The 16,926-nt window shown below is 39.9% G+C and overlaps 1 protein-coding gene across 3 annotated transcripts in view; it reads right to left on the reverse strand.

Annotated features, from left to right (window-relative positions):
- GRHL2 (grainyhead like transcription factor 2) overlaps positions 1–16,926 on the reverse strand; it is a 151,486-nt gene that overhangs the window by 56,391 nt on the left and 78,169 nt on the right. For all 3 annotated transcript variants that reach the window (XM_019754156.3, XM_019754155.3, XM_019754154.3), the window contains exon 8: positions 8,209–8,303. In XM_019754156.3, the coding sequence (XP_019609715.3) occupies positions 8,209–8,303 (95 nt within the window). The remainder of the gene's footprint in view (positions 1–8,208; positions 8,304–16,926) is intronic.

Below are 16,926 nucleotides of genomic sequence, written 5' to 3' on the forward strand. Positions count from 1 at the left end.
TCAACCTTTCAAGACCCCTCCCAGGAGCCTCCCCCAACCTTTTCTTTACTTTTGAGATCATGGAAGATACCTTTTAATATTCTCTAACCTTCCATAAAAGAACTTGTTTAAAACTGGGCTCTACTTAGGCAAAATAGTGGGACGTAATTTTTTTTTTTTTTTAACCAGTAATACCTAAGAACCCCATTGCAACCTAGACTGTCTTGTAAGCAGAAAGAGAACTCCCCAGACAGCTGGCAGGAGGTGGGGATCGTTTCGGGGATGAAACTAGGTCATGAACCCACAGGGCATCAGGAGAATGGTCTCCTTTGGCCAGTCCTTTGGTTTCTCTTTTCATCCTGAAAATCAATATTTACATATCTCCTCTTCTCCCTGGTGTCCAGAACTGGAGTTTGGCAGAAAAGGAATACAGTCCATTTACAAACATCCCCTTGGAAGGTGTGATGCATCAAGACCACAGAACTGTAACTTTCTAAGGTGCTATGCTTGACACACAGTGGGAGCCCAATAAAAACGGATTAAATATTTTAGAGCAAAAAGAAATGTTGAAAGAGAGAGGGAAGGAAGGAGGGAGCAAAATAATAATTTGGAACAACTTAATGGATTTGCCATGATGTGATACTGAATTTCAAGTCAGCCTTTCAATTAGCATAACCTTATTTTCCACCCAAAGAGACTGAATAATTTGCAGTGTGCAAGAAGGTTAGAACATCTATGTTTTCTCCAATTTACTACCTTTCATAGGCTATAACAAAGCACTGCCATTTCCTGTCATTTGAGCTATTTAAATTAAGATAATGAGGGCGGACAGACTTTTTCCTATCCATTAGCAGCTGATTGAGCAAAGCTAGGCTGGCTTGCTCACCACTAGCTGTACCTTGAAAAGACAGCAGTGGGAAGAGAAAGGGTTGACCCATAGAGTGAGAAAAGAAACCTGGACTTCATATGGAAAAAGTAAATCATCCTGTATGATAGCTCTCATTACGTCTCACAACAAAACAAGTCATGACATGGGCCATCAAATGCCCTCATATGTGCAGGGCAGCTGCAGGGCACTGCTGTGGCATTACATCGACTTCATTTTGTTCCTCAACGATGGATTTACAAATATAGAAGAGGACGTTTCACTCCCAACTTTCACTTTTATTTTCCTGCTCAGCCAGCTGACTCATCTTAGCTCATCCATGTTTTCACCCTTCAGACTGGGTCCCAGTTGTTATATGATACCTCTTAGGTATTAAAGCAAAATCAGAGCAAAAAATAAATAAGGTGGGCCGGCCTAGTGGCTCAGGCGGTTGGAGCTCCGAGCTCCTAACTCTGAAGGCTGCCGGTTCGATTCCCACATGGGCCAGTGGGCTCTCAACCACAAGGTTGCCAGTTCAATTCCTCGAGTCCCGCAAGGGATGGTGGGCTCTGCCCCGTGCAACTAAGATTGAACACGGCACCTTGAGCTGAGCTGCCGCTGAGCTCCCGGATGGCTCAGTTGGTTGGAGCGCATCCTCTCAACCACAAGGTTACTGGTTTTGACTCCCACAAGGGAAGGTGGGCTGTGCCCCCTGCAACTAATAACGGCAACTGGACCTGGAGCTGAGCTGCACCCTCCACAACTAAGACTGAAAGAACAACTTGAAGCTGAACGGCACCCTTCACAACTAAGATTGAAAGGACAACAACTTGACTTGGAAAAAAGTCCTGGATGTACACACTGTTCCCCAATAAAGTCCTGTTCCCCTTCCCCAATAAAAAAAAAATAAAAAAAATCTTTAAAAAATAAATAAGGCAAAAATAAAGGGAAATAGAGCCCCAAGGAAATATTAACATGCATCCCCTCACCTTGAATTTCTCACAATGTCAAAAATTACATGGAAATCCCTTCCGTAAATCCAATTCATTTAAAGCATCCAAAGAGACCCAAAGATAAAGGGTCTATAAAATGAATGTTGCTTATGTGTAAATATTTATTTCCTATTTACCAGGTTGGTAAATATGGGTTTTTGTTTATTTGATTTGTTAAGTTGCAAACATAAAGCACATAACCATGTGTCCCTTTGCCTTCATTTTCTCTGATTATAATCGTTGTTCCTGTTTTGAATTTTTTTTTTTTATGCTGTGCTTCCTGTACGGTGTTGCAAAAAATAAATTAAAAAAAAAAAGTAAGGAACAGTCTGTTCAAAACAGAAAAAAAATGAATAAAAGAAAAGTGTAAAGAAATAATGTAAGAGTATTCTGGACAACAGGGAAAGGAGCTAGATAAGTAGGGAAAATGGAGAATAAACGTGTAAAGGTATGGAGAAGAAAACACTAATATGTCTCAGAGTTGTAATATTTGAAGGCATTCACTGATCTTCAACTAATCCAGAGGTAGAAATTATGCAAATGATGAGATCACTAATGTTAGGCTAATTCTCTCTCTCTCTCAGATGAAGAGGGCAAGGAATCCAAATAGTCCTCACTCCCATATCCATTCTGGTCAAGGATATGTATGATGTCAACAGGTAACATAGCAGAGCAACCAAAGACATGGCTAGTGAGAGACCTGTGTGCTAGGAGTGCTGGACCAGCGAGACCACCTTTGTTGGTGGGGAGAGGGTAGACACAGGGTAGCAAAAGCAGGGTAACTTGATTACAACTGCTTTGCTCAAGGAAATGGAGCTGATTATTTATTGCCTTTCTTTCTGGACCTCCATATTTGTACCCTATAGATTTCTTTGAGAAAGAAAATCATAGCATGCTTTGTCTTTAAAAAAAAAAAAAAAAGCAGCAGATTTCCCCTATTAGGATGGTTAAGAGCATGGACTCTGAATTCAGAGGGACCCGGGTTCAGAGTCCACCTTTGCACTTGCCTAATGTAGCAAGCTGATATTCAGTGGAATCAGAATCTGAGCTGCATAGATCCATGATATCTCTCAGCCTCTCTGCTCCCCACCCCACCCCATTCAGGTCTCAGACTTGCCCACCCCTAATCTTACCACAAAACTTTGTTAACAGGGGATGAAAACACATCCTTATCTGTGTCTATGGCCCTCTCTAAAATTGGAACAACTTCCTGTCTGAAAGCTTCTCCTGAACCCCAAAATGCAGGAGGAAGGTTCACCACTGATCTTGCAAAGCAGGGGACTGGAATAGCTAATCCCCAGAGCCCCTCTTGAAACTAAAACATAGAGGGTGGGAGAAGGGGCAGAATAGGCCTCACCCCAGAGGCAGAGGTGCAGAGGTGTTAGGCTAGAAGGCAGCAAAGAGCAGCCCGGGGAGACAGCCTTTCTTATTACTGAATTATAAAGGACTTTTTTTTAAAATCATAGAGACAGGGGGATGGACGAGTAGTGGATTTCCTTGTTTGCTTGATTATTTAACAGTGCTGGTTAAATAATACTGATTTCATTGTGATCATTCCAAAAGGCTTGGCTGCCGAGGGATTAAAAAGGGTTCACGGAAAGAAGTCTCGTTCATCTTAGGTAGTTTATAAACCACTAGAGGGGTGAAGCATAGAAATAGGGGGGCAATTGGTACGGGAAAATTGTTCCAGGGAAAAGATACAAAAAGGAAACTGTTCCTCAAAGCCCTAAGGATCACCTTTATGCTCTAGTAATTCTCTGTGGTCACACGAGAGAGGCCTTTGTAGCACACCGAGCTCGGTTTAATCTTCAAATCATTGTAAACAGAGAAAACGGCACTGGACAAAACTAAGGGGCCCAGTTTCAAGAGTCTCCTTAGAAATCTGGGAGAAAGGGGAGCCTGTAATTAGGGTTTGCTGTGTTCCTGCTCTGGGGGGTGATGTCATCCCCCGGAGAAAGGCAGCACACGGTGCCAGGAATTTGAGCTCACGGCTCTTCAATAATTCAATAGCGTCTTGCATGGGAATTCCTCATCTGGGGGATTAGTGAACAACGAATGTACTTTGTAGGTACCAGGGTTTGGCTAAGGGAAGAAAGAAAAACTGAAATAACCTTGTAAATGGGAGTTATGTGAAGAATGTAGCACTGCAGGCCTCCCATTAGAATCACGTGGATGGGATCTTAATTTGCCGATTTTAATAACCTATTTAAATGACCCTGGCTCCCCTCCCCACCATTTTCCAGCCAAAGAAAGTGAAGCTCAGAGGGGAAAGTCACAAAGCCAGCTATTCCGGTGCCAGGACTAGCACCTGGATGCCCCAACCCCATATCAGAGCTTTTCCTTCTGGATGACCCGGTGCCCCATCCCCCATCAATTTCCAATCTGTGATGTGGTGGACACTCACAACCTGCCCCACCTCGATGTCACCGGAGTCATTGCTGGGGACCCAGGGACAACTGTTCACATTATATGAGCTTCCAGACGGCACAGACCCTGAGGGGGAATAAAAGGTCCTGTTGAAGACCAATTTCTGCTGCTTGTGTCATTGTGCAGAAAGACACTGGCACAACCAGCAAAACCAGTTCTGGGTGGAAGAACCCGGTAACGGCTCTGCCAGCATCGTGCTGCAATTGGTACTGGAAATCAGGACTTCATTCCCAAACCTCATTTTAAATAAGAGTTTTAACACCTTCCCTAGTCAAACTTTTTCCTATAATTAAACTGAACGATTAGAACGTCCCGTCCTTTCCTTCCTTCTGTTAATGCTAAGTGAAAAGCAGAAGTACAATGTAGGTCAGCAACAAAAGGAAAGCGTAGGAATGTGCTCTGGAAAAAATCTATCTACCTTATCATCAGCTCGCTTATACAAATGTGGTAAGATGACCAAATACTGGACTGTTGTGTTTTGTTTTGTTTTTGGTAATAAATGCACCGAAACTTAAATACGCAAATAGAAGCTGCCCAGTATCATAGTCATCTCGGGGAGGCATATGGTTTTCTCAAATGATGCTGGTGTGGCGCAAGGTGGATTTGTGGAGTCTCTTCTGACATTGTCCTCTTCAAAGCTGGTCTTGTGCAAAAGAAATCGCATTTTTAACCCTAAAGTGGTATTATCCAGCTTGTTGATATGTATTTACATGGGGACCCAAGTGATTTCTGGTGATTTTTGAAATATTTTCGAAGACCACTACTGTGGGCATTCAAAAGGATGGCATAGCTACTCTCTTTAACAGTACCAACCCAAGTCACCCTTTGGTCTGCTGCCAAAGGCCTGGCCAAAGAACCAGGGAATGCTGGCGGGATCCTGGTCCCATGTCTACCAGCCATACTGTGTCAACCTCCTTTCCCCAACACTGAAAGCCAATGAAGATGCAAACTGCATATTCAGTTGTCTGAGGGGGTGAGGTTAGAGCATGAAAACTCATATGCTCACTAGGGCTGGGCAGGGAAAGTTCCAGAATAGAGAAGGCTAGAGAGAGCATTAAAGAGAACAGCCAGTACCTCACAAGAGCCACTTGTTACCTTGCAAACACTTGGGTTTATGGTTGCCAGATTCTTTAATTATCTAAAAGAATCTGGAAACCTAAATTTTTTTAAAAAAATAATAATCTCCTAGTTATTAAATGTGGGCAAAAAATTTAAAAATTTTAAATGTAAGCATGATACACACATATACGTTCTGTGGACCAAACGAAGGCTGTAGGTCACAAATTTGTGTCCTTTGGCCACATAAACCAAAACATCATGTAACATTGAATGGGGCCGCAGCCCTGAAGCCTACAAAAGATTTCTGTCTGGACGTTACCAACAGGAACTCAAACGTAACTGCTCCTGAGAAGAAGTCCATAATATGAAAATCACAAACAATTCCACTGTGAGAGAGATGCCTTTCACTTCTTGTTTTGTTGAAAACCTTTTTCTTAATCATATGATTTTGGTTTTTGCAGTCTCCTTATTATAAAATCAATATTTTAAAGAAATGCCTTAGGCTCTGTCAGTTAGAAAAAAGAAATCTTCTTGGCCTACTACATACGATATGAATTTAGCTTTTATGGTGTTTTGTTTTTTTTGGTTTTGTTTTGTTTTGTTTTTCTTTTTAAAGCCTTTCTAGTAGTTTGAGGAAAATTATATAGAACTGTCTTTTATTACTTATTGGTTAATCCAGACTGCATACAATTGCAGCAACCAAGTAATAGTCACTAAAAATATATATTACAGGAACAAACAAATTTTGCTACAACAAGCAAACTTGTCCAAATTTGTGCTTAAATTTGTCAGCTGGAACAACGCACATGCACAGACATACATTTAAACAAGAAAAGTGAGCGTCTATCTATGGGAAATGAGTGACATCATCTTAGCTGGGATGAAAGATCAACTCAACCCAAATTAACTACCTCACTGGTTTACCACAGAGCCTCCCTCATTCAATCTGTTCCTTCCGTTTTAGACATTTTCTTTAAAAGGTCCCTATTGACACTAACAGTGAATACATTCACCCACTAGAACTTATTATCTCAGATTGCATGATAATGAAAATTAGGACTAGGATCACAGCTTGCTTTACACTGACAAGGCTCTTCCAATGATAGGATCCCACTATCTCCCCAGTGACTGCTGCAGACCTGCCTCTCACTCCTCACACTGCTGTGTGGTTATTGGTACCCCCACCTTCCTCCCTCAGATCACTGGATCTTTACATATCATACCCCCAGTACAATATTTGGTATAGCAGAGACAATTGGAAAAGTTTGTTCGGTTTTATTTTGTTTTGAGTGAGGGAACTGAGGCCCAGAGAGGTGAGATGACTTGCTAGGGATTCCAACCCTGGCCCGTTGTGCCCTCGCACAGACTGCCTTTCCTTTCTCTCTAGCCCAGTAACCTCACCTCTGAGAGGATGGGGCATGAAGACAAAGCATGGGGCTTGGGCGAGGAACTTTAAACGGAGGCAGAGCAGACCCTAGAAGACACACTTTCCTTATTGGGTGGGACCTGAGCTCCCACCTATTCCAAGGCCTGCTCCTTCCCTCGGATGCACTGAGCCACTGGAACATTCTCCAGGCCGCTCTGGCACTCTGTTGCTGCTTGCCCGTTTAGGTCACCTTTCTTGGGCCTAAAGCCAATTTCATGAACATTGTTTTATACATGAGTGAAATGAGACACTGAGCAATTCATCTTCTTCTAAAAGTCATGCCCACAAACTCCCATCCAGTTTCCTTTCTCACCCAGCCTTCCCCCAGCTCTCAGACAATAAAGCATTGAAAGGAGTTGTTTACATTGACCTTTTCATTAGTTTGAAGACAAAGGTTTGTAACACCCTCCCTTGCTAGATGGTACATAACTAAAGTAGAAAACAAGCTTAGGTTTCATCTGGAACTTTCTCTTTAGAGCAAAATAAGGATCAAGAATCAGAAATATGGAACACAGAAAGAAGAGTGTATGTCAGAGGGGTAGAAGATGGGGGAGGGGGTTATCATCGTGTGAGGAATATAAATGATAAATGTTTAACTATTACATTGTTTTGTACGCCTGAAACTAATTTTAAAACTGTTAAAAAATAATACTAATAAAGAAAGCAAGCTGCCTAAAAACCAATAAGGCAGCATGCCTAAAAAAAAAAGAAAGAAGAATGGGCAGAGCAGAAAAGTTTGGAGTTTTCATAAAGTCAGAGACTCGTGGCTGGAAGGCAAATCAAGTATCAAACAGTCTCACTTTTTTACCCAAACCAGTGCAACAGTGGACATCTAACCTCAGGGCACACCTTGCTGGTGGTGATTTTACCGTTGCCCTTCTTAACTATAGTGGCATCAGAGAGAAAGAGAAAAAGCTTAGGCCGTCAACAAGAAAAAACTGGCTCAAGGTCACAGAAGTTAAGAGACCTGCAGCCCTGCTTCCTGCCCCCTCCCTCCAGGTTATACCCTAAGGAGTCCTGGGGTCAGGAGGCATGCCCAGCCACATACCTATGAAGACATTAGCTCTGAATTGTCTTGCCTTTAAGGAAGGCAGCCGTTAGAGAAAGACTGGAAGAAATCTGCAGTGCAGGTAGAAAAGGGTTTCTGGCCTCGTCTGACCAGCACCAAGGACTGCAATGGAGTCTGGAAGGTTTGGGAAGGACATGTAGCTTGGGACATTCTGCACGAGGCCAGAGAGGAACAGGTACACTCCCTTTTCTTCTTTACCCCCCCAAAGGCAATTTAGCTGCTCATGATTGAATGTGAGCGACTTCTTGAGAAAGATAATAGGTTCATTTCCTATTGTCCTCAAGTTAACACATCCTTTCCTACCTATAAATGCTTTGTAAAAAATCATCCACAGAGAAAGGACATTATTTAAAAGGTCTGAACAATGAATCAATGCTCCTTTTCCACTCACCTTTGCCTCTTCATTCACGTCCCAAGTGAAGGAAACAGCATTGTATGCAATCTCTTCAATGTTTCCAATGGTATTGAAGCTCTCCTTGTAATCAGCTGTAACATTAAGAAAGAACAAGGTCTTAAAAGAGTAAGAGTTACTCGGTGACATGTATTGAATTATCATTTTCCAACGGGGAAATGGAAACTGCCTCTTCTTCTGGCTGTCTCTATGGCAACAGTTAAAGATTTATGTTTGCTATTCTTTTATAATATTTATAAGAATGTAAGCATGTTCCTCGATTAAAAGAGTAAATCTAGGTGAAGCAATGTTCCTAACTGATTTGTTCATTAGTTTCCTTTTTAACTAGGTTTCCAAAATTATCATTTTCTTTTCTTCCCGAGTCCCTCGTTCTTCTCCGATTCACTTTCCTGCCACTTAATTTTGCTGGAAGTACCAAAATATCCCATAGGGATTGTTTTGTAGAACAGAATATTGTGTTTAACAGCTATGTAATGTCATTAGGACTTCGGTGAAGAAATTCCAGGAGAATGCTGCAAAATTTATTTTTTACTTCTTTTTGGACTTGGCTACAGAAAGTTGAGATAATCATACTCAGCTCACTACCACCACCTGTCCATTTAAGGCCCTCTCTTCTTTATTTCTCTATGTATGTAATATTTATTTATTCTTTCTATCCCCATTATCTGCCTCCATAAACACAATAGCCATTAACATGTTTGAGATGTAGTCTTATGAGTTGTGTTAATCTGCCTGTGTAATAAAACAAATTCAATAATAATAATAATAATAATTTCATAATAATCCATAATAAAACAAAGCCAGTTTGATTTTGTTTTTTAATAAAACTCCTTATTACTGGGCCCTGATTGATGCTTGGTCACAGAAAAACCTACTTAGATGTGCTCTCCAGAATGGCCCTCCAGACTCACAGTAGGTCATATCATTCTAGACTCCAACCAGAATTCTATTTCCCCTTTCTCATCAAATTTCTACTTTTTTTGGCCAATCCCATGAGTACAAAGTGGTATCCTAATGATGTTATATTTGCATTTCTTCTATCGCTATGAGTTCAAGCATCTTTTCACATCCAGTATAGCCAACCAGATGTCTCCTTATATAAACTGCCTGTTCGTGCCCTTTGTCCATGTATCTGTTGGTTTCCCCAGGGAAACTTTAAAGCAAAACTATATACCTTTACATTTTAAATAAAGCAAACACACTTTACTATAAAATCTAGTGTGTATACCATAGGAAAGTCAGAACCATGAACAAGCAAGAAAAATGTTTAAAAGCAGCCACAATCTACTCACCCACAACCACTAAAACACATCTGTATATTCTTCATTTTTCCTATGTGTCTCTCTCTCTTTTTCCAAAATATGTCAATATTTTTACACAGTGCTGTACCAATTATTTTTAATTTGCTTTTTCCTCCTACTATGTCAATAAATAAACTTGTGAAAAATACTTTTAATGGCCAAACACTATTACATTGAATTACAATAAAGCGCCATAACTTGATTTTGCTCTTGTTGACCACTTAAATGACGTCCAATACTTTCCTACCTTAAATGTCACTTCATTTAATTACTTAATTATTCCATTAAGATACATTCTCAGAAGTGAAATTTATAGGTCAACAGCAAATCTATTCTTAAGGCTTTTCATTCATTTTGTCAAATTGTCCTTGGAAAGGTTGAAACCATTTATATTCACAATAAAAGTGTATGAGTTCCTATTTCTTCCCAAATTGATATGCAAAACATGCTAACGTATTTTAATTTGCAATTCTTTGATTGCTAAAGAGGTAGAACCCTCTTTTGCTTGCTTTCTGGCTCTTGGTGTTTCTTTATACTCTTTCTCTTTTGTTTCTATTTTTATTCATTTATCCAACAAATTTCTTGTTTTGTCCTTTGCTCATTTTTCTCTTAAGGCGTTCAAATTTTCTTACTGATTTTAAAGTAAATATTTAAAGCTAAGAGATAAAATAGAAAGCAAAAGAAAACCATTTTATAATCTACAAATTTAGAATAAGGCTTTATGACTGTATTGGGGACGATTTTAAATGCAAACCAGTGCATGATTTTAAATGCAAACCAGCAGGCCAGCCAATCTATAAAAAATCTGAAAAGCAAAGCAGACCACTGAATTTAAAGAAATTGAGTTCCCTGATTCTTCATAGGTGTTAGTTTTAAAAGATAGTCTTGCAATTTTGTTTTTAAGTCTTTAGTAAGACTTAAAAACAAACAAAAAAACCCCTTTAGGTCAATCATAAATTAAGAAAGCAAATATATCTAGAAATAAAGACAAACCAAAGTGGTTTGGTCCAACACTTATGCTTGATGTCCTAAGTTACTGCATTATAAGGTTTTATTTTTTCCATAGCTTCTGCACCTGAAGATTTTCTCACCTGAAAAAAATGTACTAGCTCAGAAAAGAAAAGGAGTTTTTAAAACAAATGCAATACCAATACAAATAAAATGCTTTCTGGGTGCCCTAATCTTGCACAGGGTCTCGTCACCTTCTCTCTATCATATTCACTTACTCAATCAAAAAATGTATGAAACTAGTATTTACTGTATGCCTGCTAGGTGCCAGATAAGTGTCCTCACACTCGGGAAACAGCATAGAATAAGACTAGGTCCTGGTCTTGTGAATCTTACAGTCCAGAAGGAGACAGAATATAAATACATTGACAAGTAAATAAACAACACTATTTGTCTACTTATTTATATAAACAACAGATTATGTTTAATCTATTTTTTATGCCAAATATAAAACAAAAAAAGATTGATGAGGCTACTTTTTATTGGGTGGCTACATTATCTGTTTATTGCCTTCATAGCACATACCAATATTTTATATATTTACTTATTTATCACCATATGCTATAGAAGGGCAAGGAACTTATCTTAAATACTGCTGCTCTCTCAGTGCTTATCATCATACAGACAAGACGCACTCCATAAGGTAGCTGAATAAATGAATAAGTGAATGAACGAATCCACAGACATTCTAAACAAAAAATATACCTAAGAGACTGATGTCACACTGTTCTCTAATCTTCTGCAATACAAGAAATGCCTATTCGTCTCTATCCTTTGTTTTTAGTCTCTAAGCCATTTACCTACAGATGGTAAAATAGCTCTACTACCTCTTCATGACTAAGTTCCCTAAAAGACTAAACAGCTTATGCATACTGATGTTGCCTGGTCCACAGGCATACTTGTCCAATAAATAAAATGCTAATAGATGTGTCTCCTGCTCTGAAAACTGTGTTAATGCCCTTTGATAAGTGTTGTTTGCTTGAGGGCTTATGACCTATGGTGTAAAAATAGAAATTCAACAGCCTGGTTTTAAGCCTTCCTTAACTTAGTTCCTCAAGCAAGTGTCTCAAACCCAAATTTTGTAAATGTTGACATTTGCAGCCAGTAAAAGGTATTGTAATGAGCTGGTGTGATGAACTTGGTTTCCTAGAGCTGCCACAATGTTGGAGGCTTAAAACAACAGAAATTTACTCTCTCACAGCTCTATAGCCAAAAGTTCCCCACCAAGATGTCGGTAGGGTTGGTTCCTTCTGGAGGCTCTGGGGAATAACTGGTTCGGTGCCTGTCTCCTAGCTTCCAGTGGTTGCTAGTGATCCGTGATGTCTCTGGGCTTGGAGATACCTCACTATAATCGCTGCCTCTGTGTTCAAATGCTGCTCTCTTCTGTGTCTCTGTGTCTATTGCTCCGTTCTCTGCTAAGAACTTGTCATTGAATTTACGGTCCACCCTAGTCCAGGATAATCTCACCTTGAGATCTTTAATTACACATGCAAAGACATTTTTCCCAAATAAGGTCATAGATACAGGTTCGAAGTTAGAATATGGACGTATCATTCTTGAGGGTCACCGTTTAATCCCCTGAATCTGGGATTCCCCCTTATGATCGGAAGTCATGGGCTTTTAGTGAATGGCTTGTTTTTACATGATGGCACCATAGCTGAAAAATATTCACCCCACTTCAAAAGAATTAGAAAGGACATTATTTGTGAAAATGTTACATTTTGATTGGGCTTGTTTTTTCTTAAAAAATGATGAGACACCATAAAAGCTACATGTGTCGTACACTGTTTTGTAAATATCTATATGACACTAACATCTACTTGGTGAGGCAGAGGAGATAAAGAGGAAAATGGCTGAAATGTTTCCAAAAAACAGCATGATGGAACCAAATTATAATTGGCTGAAATTGGTTTCTAAAAAATGTATGCCAATTGAATCTGAGTTAAAGGTAGTTCTTATTAATATTAGTAATTTGTACAGAAAGAGACAACCCTGAAGTACATAACTCGTTTAAAGCATCAGGAAGAATGAAACCGTAGGAAGAAGAAATGGGAGTCTGTCTAATGAAATAAAAACAAAGTTGATCTCATTGTTAATGCCATGTTGCCAGCGATATAACTAAACTTTCCAGGATGCTCTCTAAGACCGTGTGTGTCCTTGGAGTGTCAGAGTGAGGAATACAGGAAAGCACAGCCATATATGTCTTCTAGGGCATCTTGGGGTGCCCCCCCAAAGAGGTAGAATGAGTCTGGATTCCTGTACCTTATGTGCCCGAGTGAATGTTTTATAACAGTGCTTCTCAAATGTTGGGGTGCATCAGAATCATCTGTGGGGCTTTGGTAAAATGCAGCTGTCTAGGCCCACTTCCAGAGAGTCAGTAGGTCTTGGATGTGGCAAAGAATTTGCCTTCTAAGCTCCCAGGTGGGGTGATGCTGCCCTTTTGCAGACCACACTTTGGGTAGCACTATTCTATGGCAAACTGAAATGATTGAATCCTTTGGGTGCATTTGGTTCACTCCACACATGGTCTTAGAAAGCACTATGTCTGTCGTTGAGGTCCTACACCATCAGTGAAGGCCATGTGACAGATTGTTCTTCTTCCTAAAAGATTACCCCTATCGGGTGGAAACAAACACCACATATACGGGCATCAGGCAGTTACCTATATGGTGAGACCTGAGTACCACCTGCTCCAAGAAGTCTGCTTGTTCTCAAGTCTGGAATACCATCCTAACACACTCATCCCTTTGAGCGAAGGGCGTTGTCATCTCCTGATATTAAAATGCAGATATTCTTGGGATATTAATAACAGCCACAAACCGAGAACTTACTAAGTGCCAGACCTTTTACCAAGGTTACCAAATCTAACCCTTACAACCACTCTGTAAGGTAATTCCTCCTATAGAGAAGTTGCTGCTGTAGAAAATCACATGGCTGGTAACAGGCCAACCTGTGATTTGAATCCGGGTCTGTCTGGTGCCCAAAGCCAAACTTTTAACCACTGCCTGTATTTATCTTGCAAATCAAACAATAAATTGTCACCAGATATTAACACCTTACAGAGAAAAATCAGCACACCCTGCATGGCAACTAGATGGTAGAGAAGTGCTGAGGAAAGTTCAACGAGGCAGAGAGACTAGACATTTTAGGATGATTGCAAATTCTTTGACAAAGGAGGGCAAGGCTGGGTTGCTGCACTGGAGAGGAGCACAGAAAATATCTCCGTATCTTGTAGGCACCATGAAGACTGAAAGAAAAGTTCCAAAGTTAGCCCTTCTGAGGAAACGGGGAGGGGGATGAGGATAAATCTTACAGTATTTCAGCAAAGGGCAGCAGAGCATAGGTGAGTGTACAATGTTTTTGTGCGTGTTTCTGGCAAGTTACATTCTGCACAGAAATGAGGGGATTGGATTCTATTTTAACTGCCATGGACAGCAGGATGTTAAATTGTTTTGTTATCTTTTTTATTTTTTGCATATAATCAGTAGTCTATTAGTAGACTTTTGTAGATTGAGTTTTCTTCAAACTGGTTGTCTGTGTAAGTGTGATTCTGGACTGCCATCAAAGGAACTTTGAATTCTTTCACCTTAATTAAGTTTCACATGCTTGGTAAATTATAACTACCCCCTTTTAATTATTTTTGTATATATTGTTGGAGATTAAAAGGAGTGGTATAATTAATACAAAAATTGCTTCTCTTCTAAAAGGTGTAGATTCTGTCTGGACTAGTGAAATAATGAACCTGGAATGCTGAAAACAGCTCAGGGCACTACTGCTAATTCTGTGTGCATACATGGCCGCCGAAGATTTTTGTTTTTAAAGCTAAGAACTCAGTGTAGTTTGTATATTTGGGGTCAGGATATACAAGGAATCCATTTATAGGGCAGCACCCAAAGCACAGGAAGAAAGGACACTGGTGATGGAGACACACAGACCTGAATTTAATTTCCGTCCTCCTCTCACCAAGCCCTGCAACCTTCAGTGAGTTATGGAACCTCTCTGAACTTATATTTCCTCATCTACAAAAGAGAGACAATATCTAAGACAACAGACCCTGCTAGTCCCCCAGGGCATGTTGGGAACAACACTGGGCCCTATCTCCCCCATCTCATCTGTCCTCAAACCTCTGTTCCCCTCTGTCTGCAAAGGTCAAAGAGGATCAGCTCAAAGTCAGGAAACCATCAAGGGCCATTCTAGGAGGATTCGCTCTGACTTGAAATGGGTAGAATAAATAAACCTTAGTCCCAGTAAGTTCTGAGATTTTTTTTCTGTTTTTCAAAATCAAAGCAGCAGCTTCTTACGGTAAAACCTGAATGACTCACAAGAACTCTAATGAGGTATTTCCTTTATAATGCTTTTCCCAAGTCCGAGGTAACCTGGGTTTCCTCAAGTGTATTGACACTTGAGCTGATTTTTAGAGGCACTAAATGTATTTCCATCATTTGGTCCTGGCCCCTGAGCAAATAATAGGAACAGCACCAGTTTTTGAGAGCCGAGTGTGTGGAGTGTGTGCTAAATATATATATACTTCACAAACATTACCTTGGACAATTCTGATCAGTAGCTTTTTTAATTAATCCTACTTTGTAGAATAGGAAACAAGCAAATGTGTTAAGTACCTCCCCTCCCTGACAGTCACTTAGTTTTTAAGGGGCCAAGCTGGAACCTCAGGAGTTCTGTCTACATACAAAGCCAGAGCCCTTTGATTTCTGTGATATACAACCTTTCAAATGAGCACCTTTCCATACATAATCTGGAACAATGATGGCTGAAATTGTGAAGACATAATTTGTGACTCATAGAATGCGACTCTTCAATATCAAAGCAGGAATTAATACTATCATTAGTATTTACTCTCCATGGTTTATTGTCATACCCTCACAGATATCATTTAAGATGGGATTTTTCTTGGAATTTTCCCTTTAGGCTAAAGTTGCCATTTTATTTGTGTTTGATTCACCTTTCTGTTTCTAGAGAAGGAATTGTATAGGCCAATGTTATAGCTTTCCATTGTATTAAGCATACACTTAGAGTAAGAAAAGCATTTTACATTGCAACCCGTTACTGTGTTCCATGTATGTTAGTATTTTTAATTCTATTTGATTTCATTTTTAAAAAAATGCTGGTCCTGACCTGTAAACTTGATTTCAAACTCACAATAGTTTAGACACATGTGTAGACCTATGTGTAGATACATAAGCACACATGCTTATGTGCCTATATATGCACCATGGGTGGCTTCTAGCTCTGAATTTAAATCAACTTGATGGGCTTAAAATTAAGCTCTTCTCATTCATCTATGTTACTCACTGAGATTTACCTTCAATCTATTTTGTCTTTTCAAACTATTTGGTCTCTGAAAAAATAGTGCCTGGACGGCCGGATGGCTGAACAAACAGTTCTGAACAAACAACAGGGTTGCTGGTTCGATTCCCACGTGGGACAGTGACCTGCACCCTCCACAACTACACTGAAGACAACGAGCTGCCGCTGAACTTCTGGAGGGGCAGCAGGATGGCTCAGTTGGTTAGAGCGCGAGCTCTCAACAACGTTGCCGGTTCAATTCCCTCATGGGATAGTGGGCTGCGCCCCCTGCAATTGAAAACGGCTACTGGACTTGGAGCTGAGCTGTGCCCTCCACAACTAGATTAAAGGACAATGACTTGGAGCTGATGGGCCCTGGAGAAACACACTGTTCCCCAATATTCCCCAATAAAAATTTAAAAAATAATTTAAATAAATAAATAAACAGTGCCTGATAACTTTCTGACAGTTTGTTGAATGAATAAAGACACGGCTAGCACTTTGGTAAATACCTTATTCTTGTAGACTGCATGAACTAGTCACGTTTTATTTTAATTTTCCATTCTTTCTCTCGTTATTTAATATGCTAACCGTCTTAACGGTAGGTGTGGGGACGAAAAGTTATGGGCACTTAGGAATAGAAGTTACTGTCTGAAGCGTCTAATAAGCTGTAATCATCTCAGACCTACAAACAGGGCTCCCTCCTTGTAGAACAACAGTTCCTAACCTCTTCCCACCCCAGATAATATTTCCAGAAACTGTAATACTTCCCAGTTAAACCAACACTAATTTATAAAAAAAAATTGAACTCTTTCTCAAATGATGTTACTTTATTAGTAGTAGTAAGTCTTGAGACTTGCTGTTCTATGATAAAACATTCAATAGTCTCTCAAAGACCAATTCTAGTGTCAGAAATGATTTCCAAACACATATAACTGTATTTTGAGTTGCAGACTGAACAGATTCAAACAAAAGAAATGGCTGTAAGTAATTGGAGGTGCAGGTCACAGACACGTTACAAGAACTGTAAATCCTCACATGGATTATCTTTTACTTCATTTGAACCACAAGCACAAGCCCTTCA

Source organism: Rhinolophus sinicus, chromosome 6 (assembly GCF_057876585.1).
Source record: "Rhinolophus sinicus isolate RSI-liver-muscle chromosome 6, RSI-T2T, whole genome shotgun sequence".
NCBI lineage: Eukaryota > Metazoa > Chordata > Mammalia > Chiroptera > Rhinolophidae > Rhinolophus > Rhinolophus sinicus.